This window comes from Astyanax mexicanus, chromosome 17 (assembly GCF_023375975.1).
Source record: "Astyanax mexicanus isolate ESR-SI-001 chromosome 17, AstMex3_surface, whole genome shotgun sequence".
Lineage (NCBI taxonomy): Eukaryota > Metazoa > Chordata > Actinopteri > Characiformes > Acestrorhamphidae > Astyanax > Astyanax mexicanus.
In genome coordinates, this window is record NC_064424.1 from 9,893,411 (window position 1) to 9,917,168 (window position 23,758).

Below are 23,758 nucleotides of genomic sequence, written 5' to 3' on the forward strand. Positions count from 1 at the left end.
GTCTCTCATAAATGAGTATCTGTGTGTGTGTGTGTGTGTGTGTGTGTGTGTGTGTGCGTGTGTGTGTGTGTTAGCTACAGTGTAATCCATGTCAGGGACAAAGCCAAAACAAGCCGAGCTTTCACCCTGACGGACCAGGTGACGTTCTTTTGTGACATCACAAAGTGATGAGCTTTGAGAACACACATGCTATCTCTGACCATCTGAGAGCTGGTGAAACAGGTTTGCCTGCATTTCCTGCTGCGTTCCCTCCCTCTGGAGCAGATCTCGCTTAAGCGCTTGCTCTGGACTGTTTTGCTTCTTTAGTTTCTCCTACTCAATGGAGGCTCTTGATTCTTCTACCTTCAAAAGCAGATCAGGCACCCTGGCTACTTTTAGAGACCTGCTGCAGACGTCTCTGCCCATGGAGCAGATACACCTGCGGTTAACCAGCGAGGATGATCCAGACCCGGATCCAAGCAGTGGTTCTTATGAGGAAAAAGAAGAATTCCTTAACAATGATGAGGAGTCCTTCGGTCCAGAACTGTCCACTGTAAATGAAGAGAAGGAGCAGTCAGAAGTGGTGAAGGACAGTGACAGTTTCAGTACGACAGATGAAGCAGATGGGCTCGAGCAGTTAACCCTGGACTCTGGTTCAGAACCTCCTCTAAACAAGCCCATCCGATCGTACTTAGACGAAACATTACCGGACCTGCTGAGGAGTGGGAGCCCCCTCCGCAGACGAGTGTCTAGCCCAGTGTCGAACACAGTGAGTGAGAGGATTCACCAAAGTATAGTATATTCACTGTTGTATGATATGTTATGATAAATCTCTACTGATTCATTCACCCACTTATCAGATAGAACTGCTCATGCGAGCAAGCAGATCAGATAATAGCTCATTTGTTTGTGTGCAACAATAGAGAACATTTGTTCACCATAATGTGCATGGAAATTACCTGGTCATGCTCAGAGACAAACAATTAGTCTGTAATTATGCTGTTACATCCTGTTCTGACCAGGAAACTACGGCTTATATTTTACCTCATGTGTTATTTCATGATCAGTAATGCCTTAAGCAATACAGATATACATATAATGAACTACTATAACTAACTAAATGTAACACAGAGCTCTTCTCAAAATGATAAGCACAAGATTCAGAAATGCTAAAAAAATACTGCATTTCGCACTAGAAAACAAATGCACCATTGATACCAGACATAACTCATATTTTTTACTAGTAAAAATTTAATGTTAACCCCCACATAATCATCTTGCTGTTTTTCTTTCACTGATACATTGAAAAACAAAACAATTGAGCCAGTTTGCACTGCTTTGCAGTTTGTTACTGTATATTAATTATTATGTTGTAATTAAAGTCCTTAAAGTCATTTAAAAAGACCATAAATATCTGGCATCTAATATAATTAAATTTTTACTAGTTAAATAGGCGCCAAGTAAGATCATTACATGATCACGACTCTGTAACTGTAATTCATTCTTGTAAATGGTCCAGATGCACATATCCATAATTTCCATTAATTAGTTCTGTCTAGCGCCAATGGTAATTCAACACATCTCTAATTTACTTTTGTCTAAGTCATTTAGTTGAAGTTAAATATGCAGTCAAAATGTGTGTAGATTCTCTGAATTAGAAAAGAGTATAACCACAAGATTTTGTCTTCTTTTAAGGGCAATTCAAAGTTAACTAAAGTACCATAATACATTATGGGTAAGTATTTTGGACAGACATTAAGCATGGCCCTGAGCTTCACTTTCTTATAATAAAGAATCTCCATTTAGAATTCATCAGTATTTCAGCACTAATGGATCCAAATTTAAAGAATCTTCGTTTCTTTCTTAGACTTGCTTTACTTGACAACCATAGTATTTGGTCATGTGATCTCCGTCTCGGTATGTAAATCTATGTTGTTCACACATCTGAAGGATTCGTTTATTTTCTTTGTTTGAGTTCCTGAAAGTTCAGCTGGAAAAGTGAGATTCCATTAATGGAATCTGGAGATACTGGGTTTTAGGTGACGTTTGTGGGGCAGAACCCTTTCTGGGTTGACAAAGATTAACTAGTTCAAACTCCACTGTAATTAGAGAATCAGAATTTTAACCATTTCTATTGTTCTTTGTTGTTTGTATCTGATTAATGTGTTTCCGTTTTCACATAAGGGTTGTATAGAATAATAGAAAAAGGCAAAATTCCATTTATGAACAATTTTGAGGAAAAAGTCCAAAAATATTTAATGAAATCAAAAATATACCAGTTAGATGACTATTATGATCCTTATCCTTTATGCTATGCATTAGTGAAGGCATTAGTATTTGTGTGTGTGTGTGTGTGTGAATGTGTATATCGTCGCAGTCCTATGAAAAACACTTATCTACATTTTTGTAAAGTTTTAGTTTACTACATAATTTGAACAGACAAACTTTCTCTTACTCTGTGCCAAAATTTATTGATGAACGGACCAATAGAAACTCTTTTAAATGCCCTGAAATAAACTCTTTTTACATTGACTTTCATTGAAAGTTTACAAGGTTTTTTCTCTCTCCTGTAAAGTTGCTGTTTTGCAGATAAGTGTTTTTCTATGAACAGTGACAACATGTCATTACATTTCTCTGTGTGTGCTGGTAGCTGAAGCAGGTGCGTAGGGAGGTGGAGCTGTCTCGGCGCAGAAGTCTGAAGATAAAAGCTCAGGTGGATAAACTGCAGGAGCAGAGTCAGGACGGACTGGCCTGGAGTCAGCAGAAAGAACGGGTGAGTCCTAATGGCCTCTAAAAATAATTTAATTAATTATTAACAAAAAAAAAAAGAGATTAGATTTTTAAGATTAATTAAAATCAATCCTACAGGTGACAGAAGACATTCAGTCCATAGTGAAGCTGCTGCTGCCTCTGACTGATCTGAAGAGCATCACCTCCCTCTCTCAGGGCAGCACTCTGGATACTGCGCTGCTGCAGCTGCAGAACGTGGCCCGCACACTCGCTCTCAACCACACGGATCACGTGAGTCTTCATCATACTCACCAGCGGCAGGGGCAACAGGATTTCAACATGTCAATCAATAAAAAAATGTATTAGAGCATAATTCTGTGTCATAATTCATAATTCTCATCGCAAATTTTATTCTCTTTAAAACTTTTATTTATTATTTTTTATAATTGGGTGTTCAAATGTAAATAAAAGAATCAGTGTTAGATTGCCAACATTTTATTTTATTTATATTAAGGGTGTAATTTGTATTAATCACAAAAAAATATTATGTGATTAATCATAATGATGAATTAAAATGATAAATAAAATAAATTAAAATAATAAATTATATTTTTAAAATGCTGATACTTCCCTGTACTTTTGAAAGGGAGAGGGAGACAATGCCTAGCAGGCTAGAACCATTTTTAATTTATTATAATATCTCAGCTCACTAAATAAATTCTAATTTAAAAAATCTGAGTTACTAACTGGAGAGCTTTAATTGAGGAAATAAACACAAGTGTAGCTCCATATTTCACCTTCAACAACTTGGATAGAGAAAATATGCCAGGAAATGAATTGTTGTCAATTAGTTGTAAAAGAGAGAGTGAGAGAGAGAGAGAGAAAGAGAGAGACAGAGGGAGATGTCATGTTATTAATTTGTTTTAAAACATTACTTTAAAGATTTCAGATTAATCAACATCTAGTTTTATACTTACAGTTCTACATTTAATTGATCTTATCTTTTTAAACTTAATTGGGATTTATGTGGATGGTTAATATTAGCTGATGGGTTAAAGATTGTGAAACAAATGTTTATAAAACTCATTTACAGAAAAAGGCAAAAGATGGGAAGGCAAACAACGATGCAGTCATACTACAACAAGCCCTGCGAGACCGAGATGAGGCCCTTGAAAAGTGAGTCCATATTTTGTTTAGTTTTTTTTGTGGTCAGTAAATGCATTTTAATACAGAACTACAGACATGTGGTATGACTTTACAAATACACAATTTGGGCAAAAGTAATAGTACACCCCTTAATCATTGAATTCTGGTGTTTCAGTCAGTCCTATTGGCACAAGTGTATAAAACAAGCACCTACCCATTCATACTGTACTTTTGTCCATATAGTGTTTACATTGGTTTTGGGTCTCTTGATTGGCGTACATTTCAGTTTGAGGCATGAGTGCTTTGTTTTTTTTGTAGGAAAAAAGCGATGGAGACAGAACTCCTGAAAAGTAAGACAGAACTGATGATGCTGAATAATCAGCTGCTGGAGGCAGTGCAGCGACGGCTGGAGATGGCCATCGAGCTGGAGGCCTGGAAGGTAGGTCTGAACTACTTTACCTGCCAATGGCTGCTAATGGCTGGAATAGCCGACCCTCTTTGTGTGGGACCAACCATCAGGAGCAGATTCAGGCTGTTTAAAGGGCAGGGGCCAAAAAACAAACCCAAACAAAAAATGGCTAAAACTGATCAATTAAATGGTTGCAAATTGGATGCAGGTTTATGAATGGGAATGGGTTTTTAAAATTGTTTATCACTCTTTAGGACACTGTATTATTGTGGCATAGAAGGTGCATAGAATGGCATCCTTTTTTACTGGAAGGGGATCCATTGATGGACAGTGATTAGGACATTATCAATTATCAATATATATTATCTAGAAGACACAGCATCATAATTAATTTAAAGAAGGTGCAATTTAGTGGGCACTTGGTCACTTTATTCCCCACAAATGCAACCAATAGGGGATTTTGCCCTTATTTTGCCACTTTAGCAATGTCAACCAGAGGGCACAAGGGGAGTCTGCCAGTGGCACAAATTAAAGGAAATAAGTGATAATTAAACAGCCAAAGATGCTATATTGGCAAATAAAACATATCACATATATAATTTCTCATAATGGGGTTGTCAAATATTGTAAAATATTTGAACACTTTTTTTTTTTTTTTGGGCAAGGTGTTTTGCTTATCCCTAGATACAATTAAAATCAGAAGAATTCATGCATTAAACAAGCATTTTCGGCTCATATAATTAAAAACATTCTCTTTGACTTTAAAAGTAAAAAAGTATAGAAAAAAGTTAAACAAACATTGTATGGATTTAATACATTTTCCCTTTTGCCATAATGTAGAGCTGGGCGATTAATCAATTTTTTCGATTAATTCGAATTTACAGTTAAGGGCGATGTGTTTTTATGAAAATCTATTTTCTCTGATTTTTCATTTTCACCACCAACGCTCCCCTGAGTTTAGCCCCGCCCCTCTCTCCCGCGCGCATTTCTCACATATTTAGAGTGTTTTTACTCACTTTTTTTCTCTCTCACAATGTTAATCCTTTACAGCTTCAAAAACATGTATTATGCAAATTAGGCGATGACGTCATTTAGCAACTTCTAGGAGATTTTAGTAGGGGGAAAAAATCGATTTAAATTGGAATTTTTTTTTTTTTTTTTTTTTTAAATCGAAGATTTTTTTTTTTTTTTGGGCCATTATCGCCCCGCTCTACCATAATGTTATGAGCAGTGTATGCCAATGCACGCTGCCAGATCATGAGCTGAAGGTCTGAATCATGATGATTCATGCGATTTAAAGCCCACCACAAGACTGCTCTGCACTGCACAGATTTCTGAAGCTTTTGAAGCTTAGAAACGGCAGCAGCCATAAAGTAACACTTGAGGTACATTCTGTCAGAGAGAGCTGCCACATTTTAATATTCACATCACTACAAGCAAGTGTGACCAGATTAGTCAGATTTGAATATTATGCACCAGCTGAGTGACATTTGGAAATTTCCTCACACCATTTGTTTTGACAACATTAGCTGTCCTTTTGTGTGAACATTTAATGAGAAATATACTAATAGAACTGTTCCAAAGTAACTTGGGATAAACTGTTTATGTTATACTGTTAAACTTATGTACATTGATTATTGTTATCCTAAAAAAATACAGTGGTTATTATACAATCTGATATATGCACTTCAGAGTTAAAACAATAAAGCACACTAGAATAGAATTAAAGTTTAATTATTCTACAGAAATTACAAACGAAAATACAAAATAAAGTATGGTGGTAGCTAAAGGGTATGGAGCAGCTGGTAGGACTAGCTGTGTCTCTACAGGACTTTAGAGCCTGGTGCCAGAATGGCCATCTGGACAGAGCTCATCTTCCAACACTTTTATTTCAACTGCAGAGGCCTTGTGTTTAATTATACTGCTCTGCTTCTCTGCTAATTGGGACTGGAAGGGAAGAGTGCACCTCTCTCTTACTTTACTGTCTTAGGGAATACGGTCAGTTCTAGTATCTGATGCTGGACAGGTTAAGGTAACACTAAGTGCGCTTACATGCACTTTATAAATAGATTCTGAAAGGATTTCCACAGTTATCTGAGAGTTATTTGATTAGAAGTCTAGATGCCTGATAAATCTGATAAAATAGCTGTTTTTTTAGCTCAATAATTGTATTTTTATTGTGCAAAAAAACTCTTCATCTGAGTATTTACAAATTTCTCAAATGTGTATAAGTAAAAACAGATCATGGTACTAGAAATAAGCATGCAGTGTTTAACAAACACAGCACCTGTGATATGAAGACAAAACACTTTTAGAGCAACACTAAATGTAATTCCACTTTTTTGTGGAATGCATATATCATGTTACATAATAATCACTGAAGGATTTTTTTTCTTGTTGTGTTCATATTGTGACTATATTAATCTCATATCTTAATTTGAGTTGGAAAAAATTATTATTGCCTGTTTTTTCATTATATGATTATACTCAAACACATTGATCAGTTTACTGACAAATTCTGATGTTCTCTAAAAAAAACTGATTAATAATAAAGTGCATGTAAACACACTCACGGTCATGTTGTAATAGTGCTGTAACTGCTCTTTCTAACAGGATGATATGCAGGCCATCATCCAGCACCAGCTCCAGCAGCAGCAGCTGGCAGAACAGACCCAGAAAAAGTCCAAAGGCTTCGGAGGACTGCGACGCTCCAAACCGCAGCCCAGCCCAGTCCAGCCTCCAGCCCCAAGCCAAGCGACCACCACCTCCATCTCCCAGTTACCCAACACGCCTGTGGCCCAGCGCTGGAAAGAGCGCCTGCAGCGAAGACGCACCACCTCCAGTCCTGCTGAGCAGCAAACTAACAGCAGTTTCTTAGAGCCTCAGTCTCCAGGAATCAGCAGCAGCAGAAAAATCAGGGAGGACAGCTTTCAAACAGTGTCTCTGGACTGAAGATAAAGTAGATGAAGTGCACAATGATTCTATTCACGCACTGTTCACAAATGTGTTCTTTTGCAGCAACTTTGGAAAAACTATGCCATTTAATCAAATTATATAGACCTTATATAATATTTGTCATAAATAGATTATTGTTTAAGGCTGCTAAATAAGGTTGATTAAGGCTGTAGTTTAAAACACTAAGCTAGTAAGATAGTTAGTTTATAGATAGTTTTATATATATATTTAAGCACACAACAAAGCGAAAGACTTTGCCATCTCTTCAGCAAAGTAACTGCACAATGCCAGGAGGACAGCATCTTGGAAGGTTCAGGAATAATTCTAAAAAAAATTATAAATTACAGTTCTCACAATGCTAAAAAAAAAAAAAAAAAAAAAAAAAAAAAAAAAAAAGCTAGGCTATATGTGAGGCTTCTGTGTGAGCCATGGCATTGCCCTAAACCAGCCAATCAGGAATGACCTCATCAAATTATTCATAAAGGCCACCACAAATGTAAATGAGCTTTTTAATTCTGAGGAAATATCATAGGTAAGAAAAAACTAATAAATCAAAGTATTGTAATGTTATGTTTTGCAATAGTGTATCAATCCTCAAAAACACAGTATTTTTCATTATTTAACAGTTTATGGGCAAGAATTAGCATCAGACAGTGTTTTTTTTATGTTGTATTTAATCCTTGACTGTAAGATAGCAGTGTTATACCTTCTGTATCTTCAGATCCCACTGTTTTTACTTGATAAAAAGTTTACTTTTTCTTTTTTACAAAACATCAGTTTTCCTAAAATGTATTATTTTAAATAACTCTAAAATCTTGCTTACAGTATTGCAATATATCACAATATACTGAATTGAAAAAGTAGGGCTTAAATTGTGTTAAGATATAAATATATAAAAAAAAAAATATATATATATATAAAAATAACCCTCCCATTACTAATTCACAATACATTAAACAGAATTACAACACTCTGTAAACTGATCCAACAGCTGCTCTAAAAGAATCACATTTGTGTGCAGAGTATGGGTGAGTCAATCGCTGGAAAGCACATGATTAACAAATCATGACATATGATGACAAATCATATTTTCTGTTGTTCTTTTAGGTCTGTGCAATTCATCTATATTTTTTTAAGGACTATGTCTATTCCTACTCACACCTTTTGATAAGAAATAACCGCCAGTATGTAAAAATACTTTTCTGTAAAATGTAGTATACTTTCCTTTTTGGATCAGAACAGGACGATTTATTTGTTTTTAAATACTCACAACAATCCATAATGAAGTGTAAATAGACATTCTCCAATGCTTATATGAAGTACAAATGAAGCGACACCCTGAATGATCTGAAAACTTGTACATTTATTTAGTAGGACAAGTGTACACAGAAAGGGTCTGGCATGCACTGTGAATACATCCACACAAACTGGTCAGGTTTTAAGAGCTTGAACACTTGAAACACATGGAACCCTAACAGATATGCTTCAGCCACTGGAAGGAGCACTGGTGCATGTTTAGAGCTTGGCCCCACGTATTGCCGTTTCTGCAGCAACAGTATTTTCTCTGTGCAATCACATCGTATCACATCCCACCTAATAGCTACGCTGGTTTGACTGTGTACGTAAGTATCAAAAACCAGAAAGCAGGTGTTGTTAAAAGTCTATGGTCTTATTTAAGTTAAACTGATCCTATAGCATCAGTTTACATTCTGTGTTCGCTACACTCAGTCATAAGGAAAATAACTTTTGTGCAAATTTGTATTAATGTACTTTTCATTTTTATAGATATGCCATTAAGTTCTAAACACACTTTAAGTAAGTACTAAGTTTTTGCCTGTTTATTATTTGATGCCTACAAGACTACTAATAAAAAGCAACAAAACTACATAAGCCAACTAGATCAAACTAATAACACTGACTACCACACATTAAAAGCAATTACACTGGGACACCATTCTGGGGAAATTGGAAGTTCCAATCCTTAACAATCAATCTCTGCAAAAACTGTGCTCTATTTTTCCCACAAAAATGAAAGGCCACTTCCCTTCTTTTACCCAGATTAACCCTAAACCTACCATGAAGTAGAGTTTAATGGCAGTATATTCCAACATTAGCTTTAATTAGAGTTCACAAAGTTCACAAACCAGTCCTAGAATTATTGAATAATTATCCCATATGTTATACATCACTATGAAATGAAAACATATGATTGGATATTAGATTGTAAAAGGACATACGAATACATTCCATTAAACCTGCTTTGTGGAAAAAGTCCACAGACTCCAAGGCAAACTATTTGCTTTTTCCAAAGAACCATTAAGATTGTTCATACGGTACATTTATCTAGAGCTTCTCAAAGTCATTAAACCCTTCTGATAGAAGTATCTGGCAATATACAATGCTCTCGCATCATTTTACAAGTAAACTTCCATTTAAAAAAAAGAAACTTTTCAGGAAAAATATTTACCTGTGCTTTTACACATAAACACACATATACCAACACGCGTTCATAATCAATAATCCAGCCACGCTGTTACAACAAAGACCACTATAAATATAGCAGTACATCTACACCAACATATACACACAGCTTGTTCTACAATATACAGTTAGTATGCAAGTGGGCAGCACTTTAGTTGGTTAAATCACTTGCATTGAAGTTTAATTCTGCAGCATATATCACCATCCTAAAATTCATTATGAACATTGACACCACAGTCATAAAATATAAATATTTCCTCTTCTTATTATCCAATAATAGTAATTTGTGAATATGTTCAATATAGTACATAATACAAAATACCATTCAGTCACAAAATACAGACAGACACTTCTACGATTGACAAAGGAGGCCACATAAAAGACAAGGCTATTTAACCTGATGCACAGAGGTTTCTCAGAGTTTAATACCTGGCAGCATAGCTTTTAGCATATAAGGTATTATAGTTATACTGTACATGTCAGTTTTGTTTAAACACCTACCACACTACAATTACATGCCGTTTACATGAGTATACAAATAAACAAAGAAAACACACAGAAAACTAACACCTCCATAAATCCTCAATAAAATCTTTGTAAAAGCTACTCACAATTATTTGGGATATAAGTGGTATATATCTACTTTAAGGACAGCAGTTAAAATGTGAATAAATATTAATAAATACTATCTAGAAACACTGGCAACAAAAATCCCTTGATCCCTTCTAGAGCTGAAATACAGATGGCAAAGAACAAGAGAACCATTAGTGTCTAAATAAAAACAGTAATAATTATGGGAAATGTTGGTCTATTGCAGGGTGGTGAATATGTCCTGATCCTACAAAAAGAACACATAAGCTCAAGAAAAAAGTGCCAAAAACCCAGGCCCATATTGTATAGGCATCTTTGGACATTTTATAGGATTAGAGAAAGAATGTCTTCTGGAGAAAATGCTAATATGCAAGTACTCATTCTAATACAGAAGGGAAAAAATAGAGGATCACTTAAGTCATCTAGTTTCTTAAATTCCCTTAAAAGCAAAGATCTATCTGTATGTATGCATTAGGCTGAGAACTGTTTTAGAGTGAAATCAAACTATTCAGTGTCAATGAATGTTGAGTCAGTGCATACTGAACAGCAAAAAAAAATCATTAAAACATATATGTAACTATAAACAACCATATAAAGGTCAAGTTGTGCATTAGAAGGTCAAGGACAAGGCTTAATTATAAAAAACAAGGTTAGTTTGGTCCATGCCCTCGAACCTCCCCAGTGTCTGTATAGTGCAGTGCTTAGCCCACCTGTACGAGTAAGCTCAGGCTACTAGGACTGCAGGAACGTGATAACAGAGCTGATGAAGTCCAGAGGCTTGTCAGCGTGGATCCAGTGACTGGCATCAGGGATATACTGAATATCTGCATTTGGAAAGAGTCGCTGAATCTCAGGGTAATCTTCAGAGCTGTGGGGAAAGAAGGAAAGATGTTGTACAAAAACATAAAAAAAATACATATCTGGGTTATGCTAAAAATAAACACAAGGACATTTTATTTAACTGTTATTTTTAAATATTTAAATCAATCTAGCAAATAAACATTATATATATATATTTTACTAATTACATTAACTTTTATGTGGAATGGTGCTGCTGTTATTACCTAATGTAAGCTGAGCTACTACCGCCCAGGAAGAGGGTGGGGCCATCGAATGTGGTGTTAAACTCAGGGAAACCCATCAAGTCTTCCAGGTGATTTGAAATGGCTTCTAAATTCACTCTCCATGCATAATGTCCATTCTGCTCCACAAGGTTAGTAAGTAGGAACTGCCGGACTGAATGCTCCTGTGTGCAAATGCAGAGAAAGACACAAAGTTTAGCAATTATTCATTTTTCTAAAACATAATCCACACAGAGGCTAACTCTGCAGTATGATTACAGGTTATAGAGAATATAGATTATACATACTGTACTGAGAACACAAATTATACCAGTTATAGATTACAGACATGGTAATTACATTTAAACATAGGTGTATAAGTATAAGCATGTACTTTGTACTTTAAAGAAAAGGTGTGAATGCAAAAGGCCACCCATTAGTGCTAAATTTAGTGCTTAAATTTTGCATATTTAGCAGACACACATATTAAGAAAAGTGTCGAAAACAAACCCAGTGTAGGATGCTTACCTTGACTAGCTTTCGGAGCTGATCTTCAGCCAGTCTGCGTGCTGTAGAGCGTGGGATGTCACTGGTTACGTTCACCTCCTTCATAGCCTCAATATAGGAGCGGAAATTGGTGCGGACTGACGTAGGTGCAGGGCTGATGTCGACCACGATGAGACGCTCCACCAAACTAGGCTGCCATTAACAGAATACTATAATTAAACAGAGAATGCAAGCTAGTTCTTGTCCCCCCACAAACTTTTATTTTTAGATAAAAAATAAACACATAAGCCCATGTAACCCAGAAAAATTACACTGAATTATAGTGGAAAAAAATCCTAATAAAACGCACAACAATACCTGTGACAAAGCTGTGGCCATGGCGACTTTCCCTCCCATGCTGTGCCCAATTAGGATACACTTTCCAATGCGTAGCTGGCTAAGCAGATGCTTCAGATCAGTGGTCATTGCTTCATACGTCAGAACCGGACTGTGTGTGCTCTTGCCATGGTTACGAGCATCTACTGTCAGCACCTGACTAGACAAAGTACAGTTAGGACACTAGCACAGATACAAACTGAGCTGTACTGAACTGAAACCACTCTGCGTTTCTTAATAATTATTAAATGACAGAATTAAACGATTTAATAAAATAAATACAAAAATCTTAGTGTTAACTTCTGAAATGGTAGAGAGATTGGTAATGTGTGTTATATAAAAAAATCATGTTAAATCAACAGCTGAACCTTTAGTTAATATAAAACTTCTAGCCAGTAATTCAACATTTGCTGGTACCAAATTAACCGGAAAAGGGTTGAGAGGGGATAACTTACAGGCTAACTTCTTATTCCTATTACTTATTATACAGCCATAGAGTAGATAACTTTTCTCACATTGGAATAACAGAAAAAACAGAGGGAAAACTGTAAAATATGATATCCTTCCACATTCCAGAAATGGACTAGGCCAATTTTGCAACTTTTCAAAATTATTAGAAATAATTGGATTACATTAAAAACATAAGATACAGAACATGTACACTGAGTTCACTAAATATTTAACTCCCCTTTACGCTTACACATACTACGTTTTTTTACCAAATATTGTTTATTTCATATTCAAAATTATTTATTGGCATAACCCTAACTTTTTATGCAAGTAAGTGAGGTTTTCTAGCTACAGCCTTTGCTGAAGTGGAGTTCTAGTTTTGTGGTATTGTGTTACAACAATAAGTGCCCCATTAACATCAAAGGAGAACACTGGCCAATCATAACATTGTGCAAAGCTAGTGAGTGGAATAATCTGATTTAGAACTTTTACATCAGCATATTTGAGAGGACAGTTTGAGCGTATCTGAAAACTGGGTGTTAAGTGCCCCTCGCAATATATACTGTAACTATGTATATATTGGTTAATATGACATCTATCAGTGCCAACTTCAAGAGCAGCACATGTAAGTCAGGAAAAGTAAAAGAGTTTTAAAAAGACACACCTTCTCATTTATTGTTTTTCTTTATTTTCAAAATTGTAGATTAATATTAAATACATTTAAAAAATTAAACGACACATATGGACTTTTTTGGTAAACAGCATAAAATGTGTCCTCCACAATCACCTGACCTAAACCCTGCTGAGATTTTGATTTGTGATGAGCTGGAGCTTCACAGTGTGAAGGAATAAGCAGCATCTATTGTTCAGCACCTTCATGAACTCCTTTAAGATGCTGAGAAAACTATTCCAGGTGATTCTACCTCATGAAGACACAAAGAATAAAACATCAAGCGTGTGCATATCTGTCCTCAAAGCTAAATGTGGTACTTAGTAAATTCTAAAGTATAAAATATATTTTGGTTTGTTTAACACATTTTGTTTAAGGAACAATTCTGCATGTGTTCCTGTATAGCTTATAGTAATGTTTTTAATATCAAATTTACAATGTAAAAAATCTTAAAAAGAAAGAAAACACATTAAATGAGAAGAGGTTTGTCCAAACTTTAGACCAGTACTGTACACAAATCTTGCATACCTTCCGGCCTGTCCGCTGTACCAGAGACTTGGCTATAGAGTGGAAGTTGGATTTGCTCCCAAATAAACCATGTAGAAATACAAGAGGAGTGCTGTCCCCTTTCCCGTCAAACACGTCATATGTCAGGTTTACAGGGCTGCGGGAGAATAAACACTCATCAGTATCGTGATTAAATGTGTGAGGATTAAACCAGCTCTGCATACATTTGAAACTGACATAGATTATTTCAGAACGGAAGACTGTAACAAACACTATTCAATTAAAATTAGCTGTATGATTAATGTTAAAATGTGTAAAATGTACTTGTGCATCTCAAAAAAGTAATATCATTGAAAGGTTACTTTATTTCAGTAATTCAGTACAAAATGTGAATTTGAAAACCCAAAAATCAGTATCTCAGAAAATTGAAATTATATAAGACCAACTGGTACTTTTGGCAGTGTGGGCAGTGTGTCAAGTCCTGCTGGAAAATGAAATCCACATCTCCATAAAAGTTGTCAGCAGAGGAAACCATGAAGTGCTTTAAGATTTTCTGGGAAAACACTGCACTGACCTTGGACTTGATATAACACAGTGGACCAACACCAGCAGATGAAATGACTCTCTAAACCATAACTGGCTGTGGAAACTTCACATTAGACAAAATTTACTGATGATCAGTGATGGTTTGGAGAGCCATATCATCAGCTGGTGTTGATACACTGTGTTATATCAAGTCCAAAAACAGTGCAGTGTTTTGCTGGAAAATTTTACAGCACTTCATGCTTCCCTCTGCTGACAACTTTTATGAAGATGCGGATTTCATTTTCCAGCAGGGCTTTGGGTGTAAGCCATAATCATCAACAATAAAAAATATATAATACACGCATTAAATAATCACTTTGTGTGTAATACATCTTTATAATATATGAGTTTCATGTTTTTAACTGAATTACTGAAATAAAAGTAATTTTTAATGATTTGCACTAGTATAAGCTCAGAATTAGGGTGTTGACAAGCCAACATTTTAATACTGGAACTTATTACAATATAGCTAACCTAGGTTAGATGTAGCATTAACCTGTTAAACAGCTAGCTGGCTGGTTAACTAAAAATACACATACTACGAACACTGTTAGCCCACTAGCTTAGCTAGTAAGCTAACTAGCTCACCTATAGCTAATACATGCTGCTGGACGTGCTGTCATACAGCTAGTCAGCTACTAAACCAGAATTAGCCCGGTAAAATAAGATGGATACAGTCTTATCTCATGCTAGTCATCTTAAATGTAGCTATTACATTAAAAATCATACAGAATTTAGCTATATAAACAGTAGTAGCAGCAGAGAGGTCAGTACCTGGTGGAGTTAGCGGCGCTGTCAGTTCGAGCAGAGTCGAGTCTGGACACTCCGCTACAGAAACACTGAGACCCGCCCGCAGCAAACCACCACTGCGGCGGCTGGCCGCCCAGCAGCCCCCTGAGAAACACGCGGCACAGCACACTCATCGCGGCCCAACAAACATGGAGCAGCGAAGCTACAGAGAACCATTCACCTGAGCCCCAGCGTTCAGCTCCAGAGGTCGCGAGAGATACTCGGCTAACACACAGGAGGCGACGCTAAGGTCCAGCTGCTCTCTACGTCAGGACGTCGTGCGTAAAAACAGCTTCAACAAAAAGAGGCTTCTACACTTTTTGGTTATATCAGAAATGACTGCACCCCGCAAGGGGGAGCCCGCGAGGGAGTACTCAATGAATGAAAGCGAATGGAGCTAAACGGCTAAAACTCTAATTTAAAGTAGCGTCTGCATACTTATCCAGAATATTCCTAGAATTCTTAAAAGTATAATGAAGTATTTTACTAAAAAGGCAAAGAAAACTCTCATTGGCATTTCCACTGTTCTACAAAAGGGGGGTCTAATGCAGTAAAGGAGCTAGCATTACTGCTAACTTACTGTGTGCTGGCTAGTTGTTAAGCTGATGCTGTAGATACTGGCAACTAAATAGCTGGCTAAATATACAGACTAACAGTTACACTGTTAGTTCATTGGCTAGGTAGTCATCTAACTAAATATCACACATACTACACTGTTAGCATACTAGCTAGCTAAATATCACACAGACTACATACTAGCATACTAGCTAACTAAATTTCACACAGGCTAAACTGTTAGCTCACGAGCTAGGTAGTTAGGCTAACTAACTAAATTTCACACAGGCTAAATTGTTAGCTCACTAGCTAGTTAGGTAGGTTAGCTAAAATAATTCCACACAGGCTAACCACTGTTAACTCACTAGCTAAACATTACACATACGACACTGTTAGCTCACTAGCTAAATATCACACATGCTACACTGTTAGCTCACTAGCTAGCTAAATATAGACCACACTGTTAGCTCACTAGCTAACTATATTTCACACAGTCTACACTGTTAGCTAACTAGCTAGCTAAATTTCACACCAACTACACTGTTAGCTCACTAACTAGATAGCTAGCTATATATCACACAGACTAAACTGTTAGCTTTCTAGCTAGCTGAATACCACACATACTACACGGTTGGCTCACTGTAGTTTGTTCCTATTTTTATTTGAGTTTTAGCTGTTTAGCTACATTCTCCCTCATTCATTTTGGACTCGCTCACGGACTCCTCCCAGTGGTTTGCAGTCATTTTCTGATATTTCGGGGGAGATAGGAAGTGGGCAGGCTCTCCATAAAACAGCTCTGCTTCAGCTAACGTTATTCAGCCTGTTGACCAAAAACATTATTTTTCCTTATACACAGTACACAATAAACCCAAACCACAGCAGACTGCTCTAAAAGGTAACGTAAACACCAGTGATTGACACAAACAACACTTTAGAAATATATAAAGATATAAATATATAAAGAAAGATATTATAAATCGTATATTCTCTCACAAACACATTTTCCCACATTCATACTCTCTTCACAGCACCACACAGCGGCGCCACAGACCACCGAGACGCATCGAGAGTCCTTCAGGTATCTAGGTAAAAAAAAAAAAAATCTGTTCCACATTTCTATAGTATCACACTGATTTAACTCTAGAATAACATTCTGTCAATGTAATATGTTTTGTGTAAGCTGTAATCATGTTTTGTAATATTAAGTAATTTGTATTAAGTTTGGAACAACCCCAGTTATATTTATATGTGTACTTACTACAGAAACACAAGGACATTATATTAGTGCACATTTTCATTTAAAAAATATAGAAAAATATGGAAAAACAAAAGTGTACAGCACGATGGGTTGGTGGTTTGCACCTTCACCTTATTTGTCTTGGGGCTGTGTTCAAAAATATTTTTCTAAACAATCCTCCTCATCTTCTCATTAGCTCAGAAACGGATTCAGTGATGCCATTTAACAAACTGTTAAATGGCATCATTAAATGGAGAAGCTTTGCAAAGAAGCTACCTAAAATACGCCTGAAGCTTCTTTCAGCAGATGAGACATTCAAGTATTCTATCCAGGAAGTCTTTTAGGGATTTTAAAGTGTTATTACTTTGGGCACTCCATCCACAGAGCACACAAGCATGTTATTTAATTAATTTATTATTATTAATTATTTATTCATTTACATAATTACTGAATTTTGTAATACATTTTGTGGACCTAATACAACTTTTGAAAAACCCAACTTTCACGAGAGTAGAACATATATAATTACTTCTTATAAGCAAGTAGAAAAAAAGTAAAATAAAATAATTAACACACACCTTCCGCGTTTATCTGGCAGGGGTTTAAACATTCACAGTTAACACAATTAAAGGTATGGCTGCTTGCAGCAGCTGTAATTGACTGGGCAGTATTAGCATGAACTAGGTTCATGCTAATACTGGTTCAATGCAGCCTGGGTGTGTGTTGGTTGAGTGCTGAATGTACTGTGTGAGTGTGGTTGTGTATAGCTGATTGTAAACTACTCTTGAATGCCGTTATATAACTGTATATATCTTCATTTGGTGATCCATTTAAAAATAAAGCATGCAAATAATACTACCTAAAAATCCTAGCAAAAGCTTTGTAAAGCCTCTATAGATTGGCGCACCTCCTTCAAGGCACCAACAGTTCTCAAATTCGCACGATGCATACGGGCAATTAAAAGAGTGTCTTTTTTTATGCACTCTATGTAAACTCAATAACCTTACACAACTCCTGGAATATGTCCTTACATGGTATTCTGCTTCTGTCACCTTAAATTGGTTATTTATTCTTCTGAGTACAGGCACTCACTGATTGTCAGTAAATATAAATTCCCTGCTCTGATGCATATCTGATCAGTATTCTTGTCAGACATCTCACTGATCCACTTATCTACAGTATTGGATGGAGCAACTGGCCAAGGTCTCTCTAAATGGGTAGATGGCATTGTTGCCATGCTATCTGGGACAGGTCTCTGTTGGCTGACATATTAGAGCTGGGATCTGGCACTTTCCTCACAGTGTGTTGATTACCTATTAATGCTGCATTGGCGACAGGTGAAAAGGGATGGTGGCTGATATCACAAGTATCAGAGGAGGCATGCACTTGTATTTACCCTCAGAGTGCTGAAAGCATTGCAAGTGATAGAGGGAGAGAACTAATGACTGGGTCGGTTTTAATTGGCTGAGCTTTAAATATTAAAAATTCACGGTGACCAAATGTGCCAGAAGTATCCAGAACATATCTGGAAAAGGGTTAATGATGTATCAGTAGTCATTGGGCAAGCCTCTGAACACTTCATTCACCTGTTCTGGATGAAAACATCACATGCTACTAATATAATATAATTGTAGAGACAATAAATTCACTGCCCCTCATGCAATTTATTTTACATAACTTTTAAAAGCCAATCCAGTTTATTACCAAAACTGTGTCACAAACTGACACAGTAACCTAGTTAAGACCTGTGGTCTTCTTGTCACTATCAGGGCAGGTTTATCACTACTGACTCATCTTTTCCCAGCTGAACTTAGCACTGCTTATTATGTAAGCTCTTTCAAGCACAGGTGTAATTTCCATCACTCACACAGAATGTGTCTGTCATATGCATAGAATGAAACATGTTGAATTATATAACTTTATTCAGACTATACTGAGCTGGAAAATTACTATTTAATTTATGATTATTAAATTATTTTATCAGCTTTTAAAATAGCTACTAAAGAAACACTAAACTACAACAAGTGCTGTTGTGTGTTATTTAAGGTGTTTTACCTCTACTGTATCCTACATAATGATGGAATATGGTGTTCTCTGATTGGAAACCCATGTTGTGTTGCACAGTGCTTTTTATCAGATAGCTAGCTTGTGGCATCATAAAATTCACTAGGCAAATGAGGCAGCAGTGTGGTATCGGTCACATGATGTGAGTTTCATTCAGGCCTCTTCATTTAATGCACGTAAAAGTTTTATTTGTTTTACAAAGAGAGACAAAACAAAAGGAAGGGACATGACTATAAGTATTGTTTGTAAACTGCTTATATGGAATGTAAAATCCATTATGTTTTTAATGGTTAAATGGTTTGGAAAGAACTGTAGAAGCTAGTAATACACTTTTAAAAGAAGCTATTTTTTTTCTCCAGCAGAAACCCAGCACACCTACATTCTGTAAATAAGGTCACATGATCACACATTCACACACTGTCCTGTGATGATCTCAGGAATTTCAGTGTATAAAGTCACTTAAAGTCAAAATAACCTATCAAGTTGACTGGAAGCAATGCCAATTTCATAATTTAGAAATAGAAAATCACAATAATAGCATGTTAAAATTCATAAACAGGAACCAGGATTTTGAAGATAAAACAACAGAACAGATTACCAAAAATCATGCTTTGTGAAATGCAGGCCAAGGGCATAAGGGCATAACAAATACAATGGACACGAACAGCACTTCATTTACAGCATTAACATACTTTCTTTATCATATTTCAAAGAAAGCCACACATAGTTTCAAGACTTTTCCAAAAGCGGCAAAAATAGCACTAACATTACAGATTAAATAAGATTAACTTTAAATCCTATTTTTTACAATATAAAACCAGCATAACACGAACAGTACAAGTACAGAATGCAGTATTTAATAACACAGATTTGGTTTAATGCAAGCTATTGGTGCTTTGTCTTGTTGCTTTCGTGGTCACTGTTCCAATTAAAAACATTAAGTAATGTGACATTTGGCTTGACGAGATTAATAATCAGCAGGGCATTATTCATTAACATATTTACTGTAACATCAGTATTTAACCTGGAGGAGCAGAAAGAAACCATACCCATAAAGATTTTCTGATGTAATCACAATAAAAAAAAAGTTTGTACTCCATACAAACCCATAAAACAGGTATAAATTAAAGCTACAGTTAAGTAATAATGTTCAATCTGCCTTTGATCTATACACATCTAAATTCTCATCATAAAAATGATTCAAAACAATAAATTCAAGAGATTTTTTAAACTTATTAAACCTAAACATAACACAGGACCTGAGTGTATGTAAGGTAATTATTTATTTGTACCACTTTTGTAGGTGTTAAACTCTTAAAATTATTAGCAGTCATCTTAACTAGTTGCACATTGCCAAGGAGGTATGCATTTTGCTCATTTCAGCAGAAACGGAGTAAATCTGTATGAAGACATGTGAGGCAGTTACACCCGAATCGGGACTAAAGTATCTTGATTAATGATAGAGATTAATAAACCTCTGGCTAAAATACAATTTTTTATTAGTCATCCCTAAATTGATCTAACTACAGTCAGAAGCCAGCCCAATGTACCTAATCTATAATCTATCTATAATATGTGTTCCATAATAAAATCATACTCAAAAATCTAACTATTCTGGCATGTTCCAGGATCCTTGACTGGCTCAAAGACCCTAAACTATCCTTTATTATCAATTGTTGTTAATCTAAGTGTTTGTAATCCAGTAGTTCTTCTGCTATGTCTACTTACTATCATTATGAATAAATCTGAACAAGATTTTAACCATTTCTTAAAGTGAAATGTTATCAGTGAGGTCATCATATAGGACACAAATTAGTTCACTACAGTATTATTTGTACATCATAATGACAAACAGTGGAAACACAAATAACCTTAATGGTTGCATTAGGTGAATTCTTGGTAGATGAGAAGATGACAAGTCAAATTTGGTGTTTTTTTATACTGTGTTTAATAATCAAGTCTCTGCACTAAATAAAAAAATAATGTATTCTGTAATGCTTGGCTAAAAGGAAAATAGTTAGTTGGTTATAAAATGTCATCTGGGCTTATAAAATACCAGGCGGAAATGTGAGGTAGAAAAAAATTTAGGTCAGTGTTGATTGTATTCAGGTAATGAGAAGCAGCTGACTTTGTTTTTGTCAGCCTGCATTATGTACATCCTAATCCTATTTGTTTGTAAGTTTGTTTTGATGTGGGTTCGGAAGAAGTTATGAACTTTAGGCTAACATCTTTTTAACCAGTTACTGCAGCTGAAAATACATATTACATATTATTTATTTAATGAAATAAAAGATTTGTTCTGTTTGTAGGTATAAGGAGGCAGCTTAGGAGCTCACAGGTAAGCTCCCATCAAGTTTGGTCATCACCCATTTCTGCCTGTTGAGGTTATTTGAGGGTGTTGTTTGAAGAAATCATGTTTTTTTAAGTTGGTTTAAATAAGCAGTTTTATGGGGGGAGTGTTTTTCACCTTTGTTTTGTTGGTTTACAGGGTGGATAAGGGTCTCTAATGGGGGGCTGTCATTTTAGGTGGTCATTTACAGTCTCATAAATTACCAAATTACAAATAAAGACCTCATAAAACGAGAATCCTGTTGAACACCACATAAGTTTGCACATGAGTTACCTCTGAAATTACTACAGAGTAACCCTTGACGAGATTTATATAATCTAATCTTCAAGAATCTAGGAGGGAAGCAGAAGATTATTGTTATCATTGTTTAGACTTACACCATTCACTACTAAAGCTTTACAGCGCTCATCTTAAGATAAGACATTAATTGCCCTATTTACAGAATCTAGTGTGAGCAGGTCTGAAAAGACACGTAGACACCTTCAAATGCCTCGTAGCTGTACTGGAGGTAAGCTGTCCAGTCTCATATAAGAGCAGTTTTTTTGTGTTGAGTAATATTACAGAGGCAAACAGAGACAGCAGTTTAATCTACAATACTTGTATCTTATCTAAAGAGATTATTTATTTAATTTAGAATTAGTTGAAATCCACTGTCCTGAAATGATTAATGAAATGAAAAATCAAATTTTTGACATTTTTGGATGTAGATAATTAGAGATTTCCCTTTATATTTATTCATTTTAAGCTCTACAAACTTCTGTGGCCATACATTATGCTGTTATTATAGTTTTAAGTCCTGTACCTTGTACTCACAATGCTCTGTGATTTGCACACAGTTTATTTTATTTAATGGTGTTTTAAATTATTTTAAAATTGAGGTTCCACTCTGACAGTAAGTCAGATTCTAGTTTAATTCTAATTTACCTGCCCTTTGGCTGGAAACCTACAAACTACAGTTTCTTCATGAAGAAAATGTATCTAAAATAAATAAATAAATAAATAAATAAATAAGAAGTCAAAATGTCACTTTTGATGACACTGGAGCCTGACAGGAACTAAATAATAGTATCAGTTCTGATGCAGACTGACTCATGATGCTGCTTTTGTATTCTTCTTGCTTCCTCTGACTAGAGCTGACCTTTTCTTCTCTTCCTCAGGAACTCTCTTCCTATTGTCCTGACTCATTTAAAACCATCACACCACCACAGCTGTCAGCTCTCCTCTTAATCTCACTCAGCTCTCCCTGACACAGTTCTGTTAGAGATCAGTTCCAGAGTTGCACAGTTTTCTCACGTTTCTAAGATTTAGCTTCTGAGAAGCACTCCTTGGCTTTTCTCACTTTGACGAAAATAATGTGTTAAAGGTGGCTTAATCCTATTTGGTCAGACTGCCCTGCTGAAAAAAACTGGTTAAGCTTGTTGAGCAGCCTAGGGTCTGTTTTAACAGCCATCAAACTGCATGTTCTCATTCAGGACAGGTTCTCAACCTCTAATCCAGTCATACTGAGCCACGCTCATCTAGATAGATAGATAGATACTTTATTGATCCCGCAGGAAATTTAGCAGCCAGCAGCAGTTACAGAATACAACACAGAAGCACAAACAACAATAATAGGGGTGATGCAGTATAATCAAAAAGAAGCAAGCAAGGGTGCAGTAAGAAAATTAAAACTATTATAAGATATATACAAGAATATATAAATACAAACAAAAAAAAAAAAAAAAAAACATACAAAGCATGAAGGTAACCTGACTGTAAATAGGAGCAATATAAAATAACAGTAATACGAAATAAATAAGGTAAAAGGTAAAATCAGGTATTAGCATATACAACTATACTAAAAAAAATTGTGTTAAGTATTGTATTTAGTAGAATCATATAATCAAATCATAGACTTTTTGGGCCCTGTATTAGCGAACTGTAGGTGAGCCACCTATACTGCACTGCGCAGCTTGATTTAGGGTATAAATATACGTGCATTTGCTATCATAATGACGGAAAAAGTATGCCTTGTGTACTGGAAGTCTGATGGTTGACAGTTGTCAGGAATTTAATCAGTCAGTGGTGCACCTGTGTTTTTCATTGTCAAGATAGCAACATGCCAGAAATTTACCTGAACACACCTCACTTCCAGACCACCATGGGCATCGGCAAAAATGTATTCGAAAACTCTGATGCTGTTTTAACAGTGCAGGTGCAAGGTCACTGACAGGGTGTAAGATAGTAATGAGCATTGTGACGTACTTTGTGTACTATGTAAAATAGGACCCTCTGTGTCTCAACAGCCACTAAACTTCTTGTCCTCCATCAGAGCAAG

At 35.8% G+C, this 23,758-nt stretch overlaps 2 protein-coding genes and 1 long non-coding RNA gene across 3 annotated transcripts; 2 read left to right on the forward strand and 1 right to left on the reverse strand.

Moving 5' to 3' along the window:
• The first annotated feature begins 170 nt into the window (after nucleotides 1-170).
• bicdl2l (bicaudal-D-related protein 2-like) lies at nucleotides 171-8,101 on the forward strand. Its single transcript, XM_007254183.4, has 6 exons — nucleotides 171-748; nucleotides 2,630-2,752; nucleotides 2,848-3,000; nucleotides 3,803-3,885; nucleotides 4,174-4,294; nucleotides 6,878-8,101. Exons 1-6 carry the CDS (start codon nucleotides 320-322, stop codon nucleotides 7,214-7,216), a joined length of 1,248 nt encoding a protein of 415 aa, XP_007254245.3. The 5' UTR covers nucleotides 171-319; the 3' UTR covers nucleotides 7,217-8,101.
• Nucleotides 8,102-8,562: 461 nt separating this feature from the next.
• Nucleotides 8,563-15,502, reverse strand: abhd11 (abhydrolase domain containing 11). Its single transcript, XM_007254182.4, has 6 exons — nucleotides 15,221-15,502; nucleotides 13,883-14,018; nucleotides 12,217-12,390; nucleotides 11,881-12,051; nucleotides 11,356-11,537; nucleotides 8,563-11,159 (listed from the first exon to the last, which is right to left on the reverse strand). The coding sequence occupies exons 1-6, from the start codon at nucleotides 15,367-15,369 to the stop codon at nucleotides 11,024-11,026; spliced, it is 948 nt and encodes a 315-aa protein (XP_007254244.2). The 5' UTR covers nucleotides 15,370-15,502; the 3' UTR covers nucleotides 8,563-11,023.
• A 661-nt stretch (nucleotides 15,503-16,163) lies between these two features.
• On the forward strand, nucleotides 16,164-21,922 carry LOC111193877 (uncharacterized). The gene is made up of 3 exons (XR_002650762.2): nucleotides 16,164-16,685; nucleotides 16,819-16,876; nucleotides 21,401-21,922. It is a non-coding gene; the product is annotated as an uncharacterized LOC111193877 (long non-coding RNA).
• Nucleotides 21,923-23,758: the final 1,836 nt, after the last annotated feature.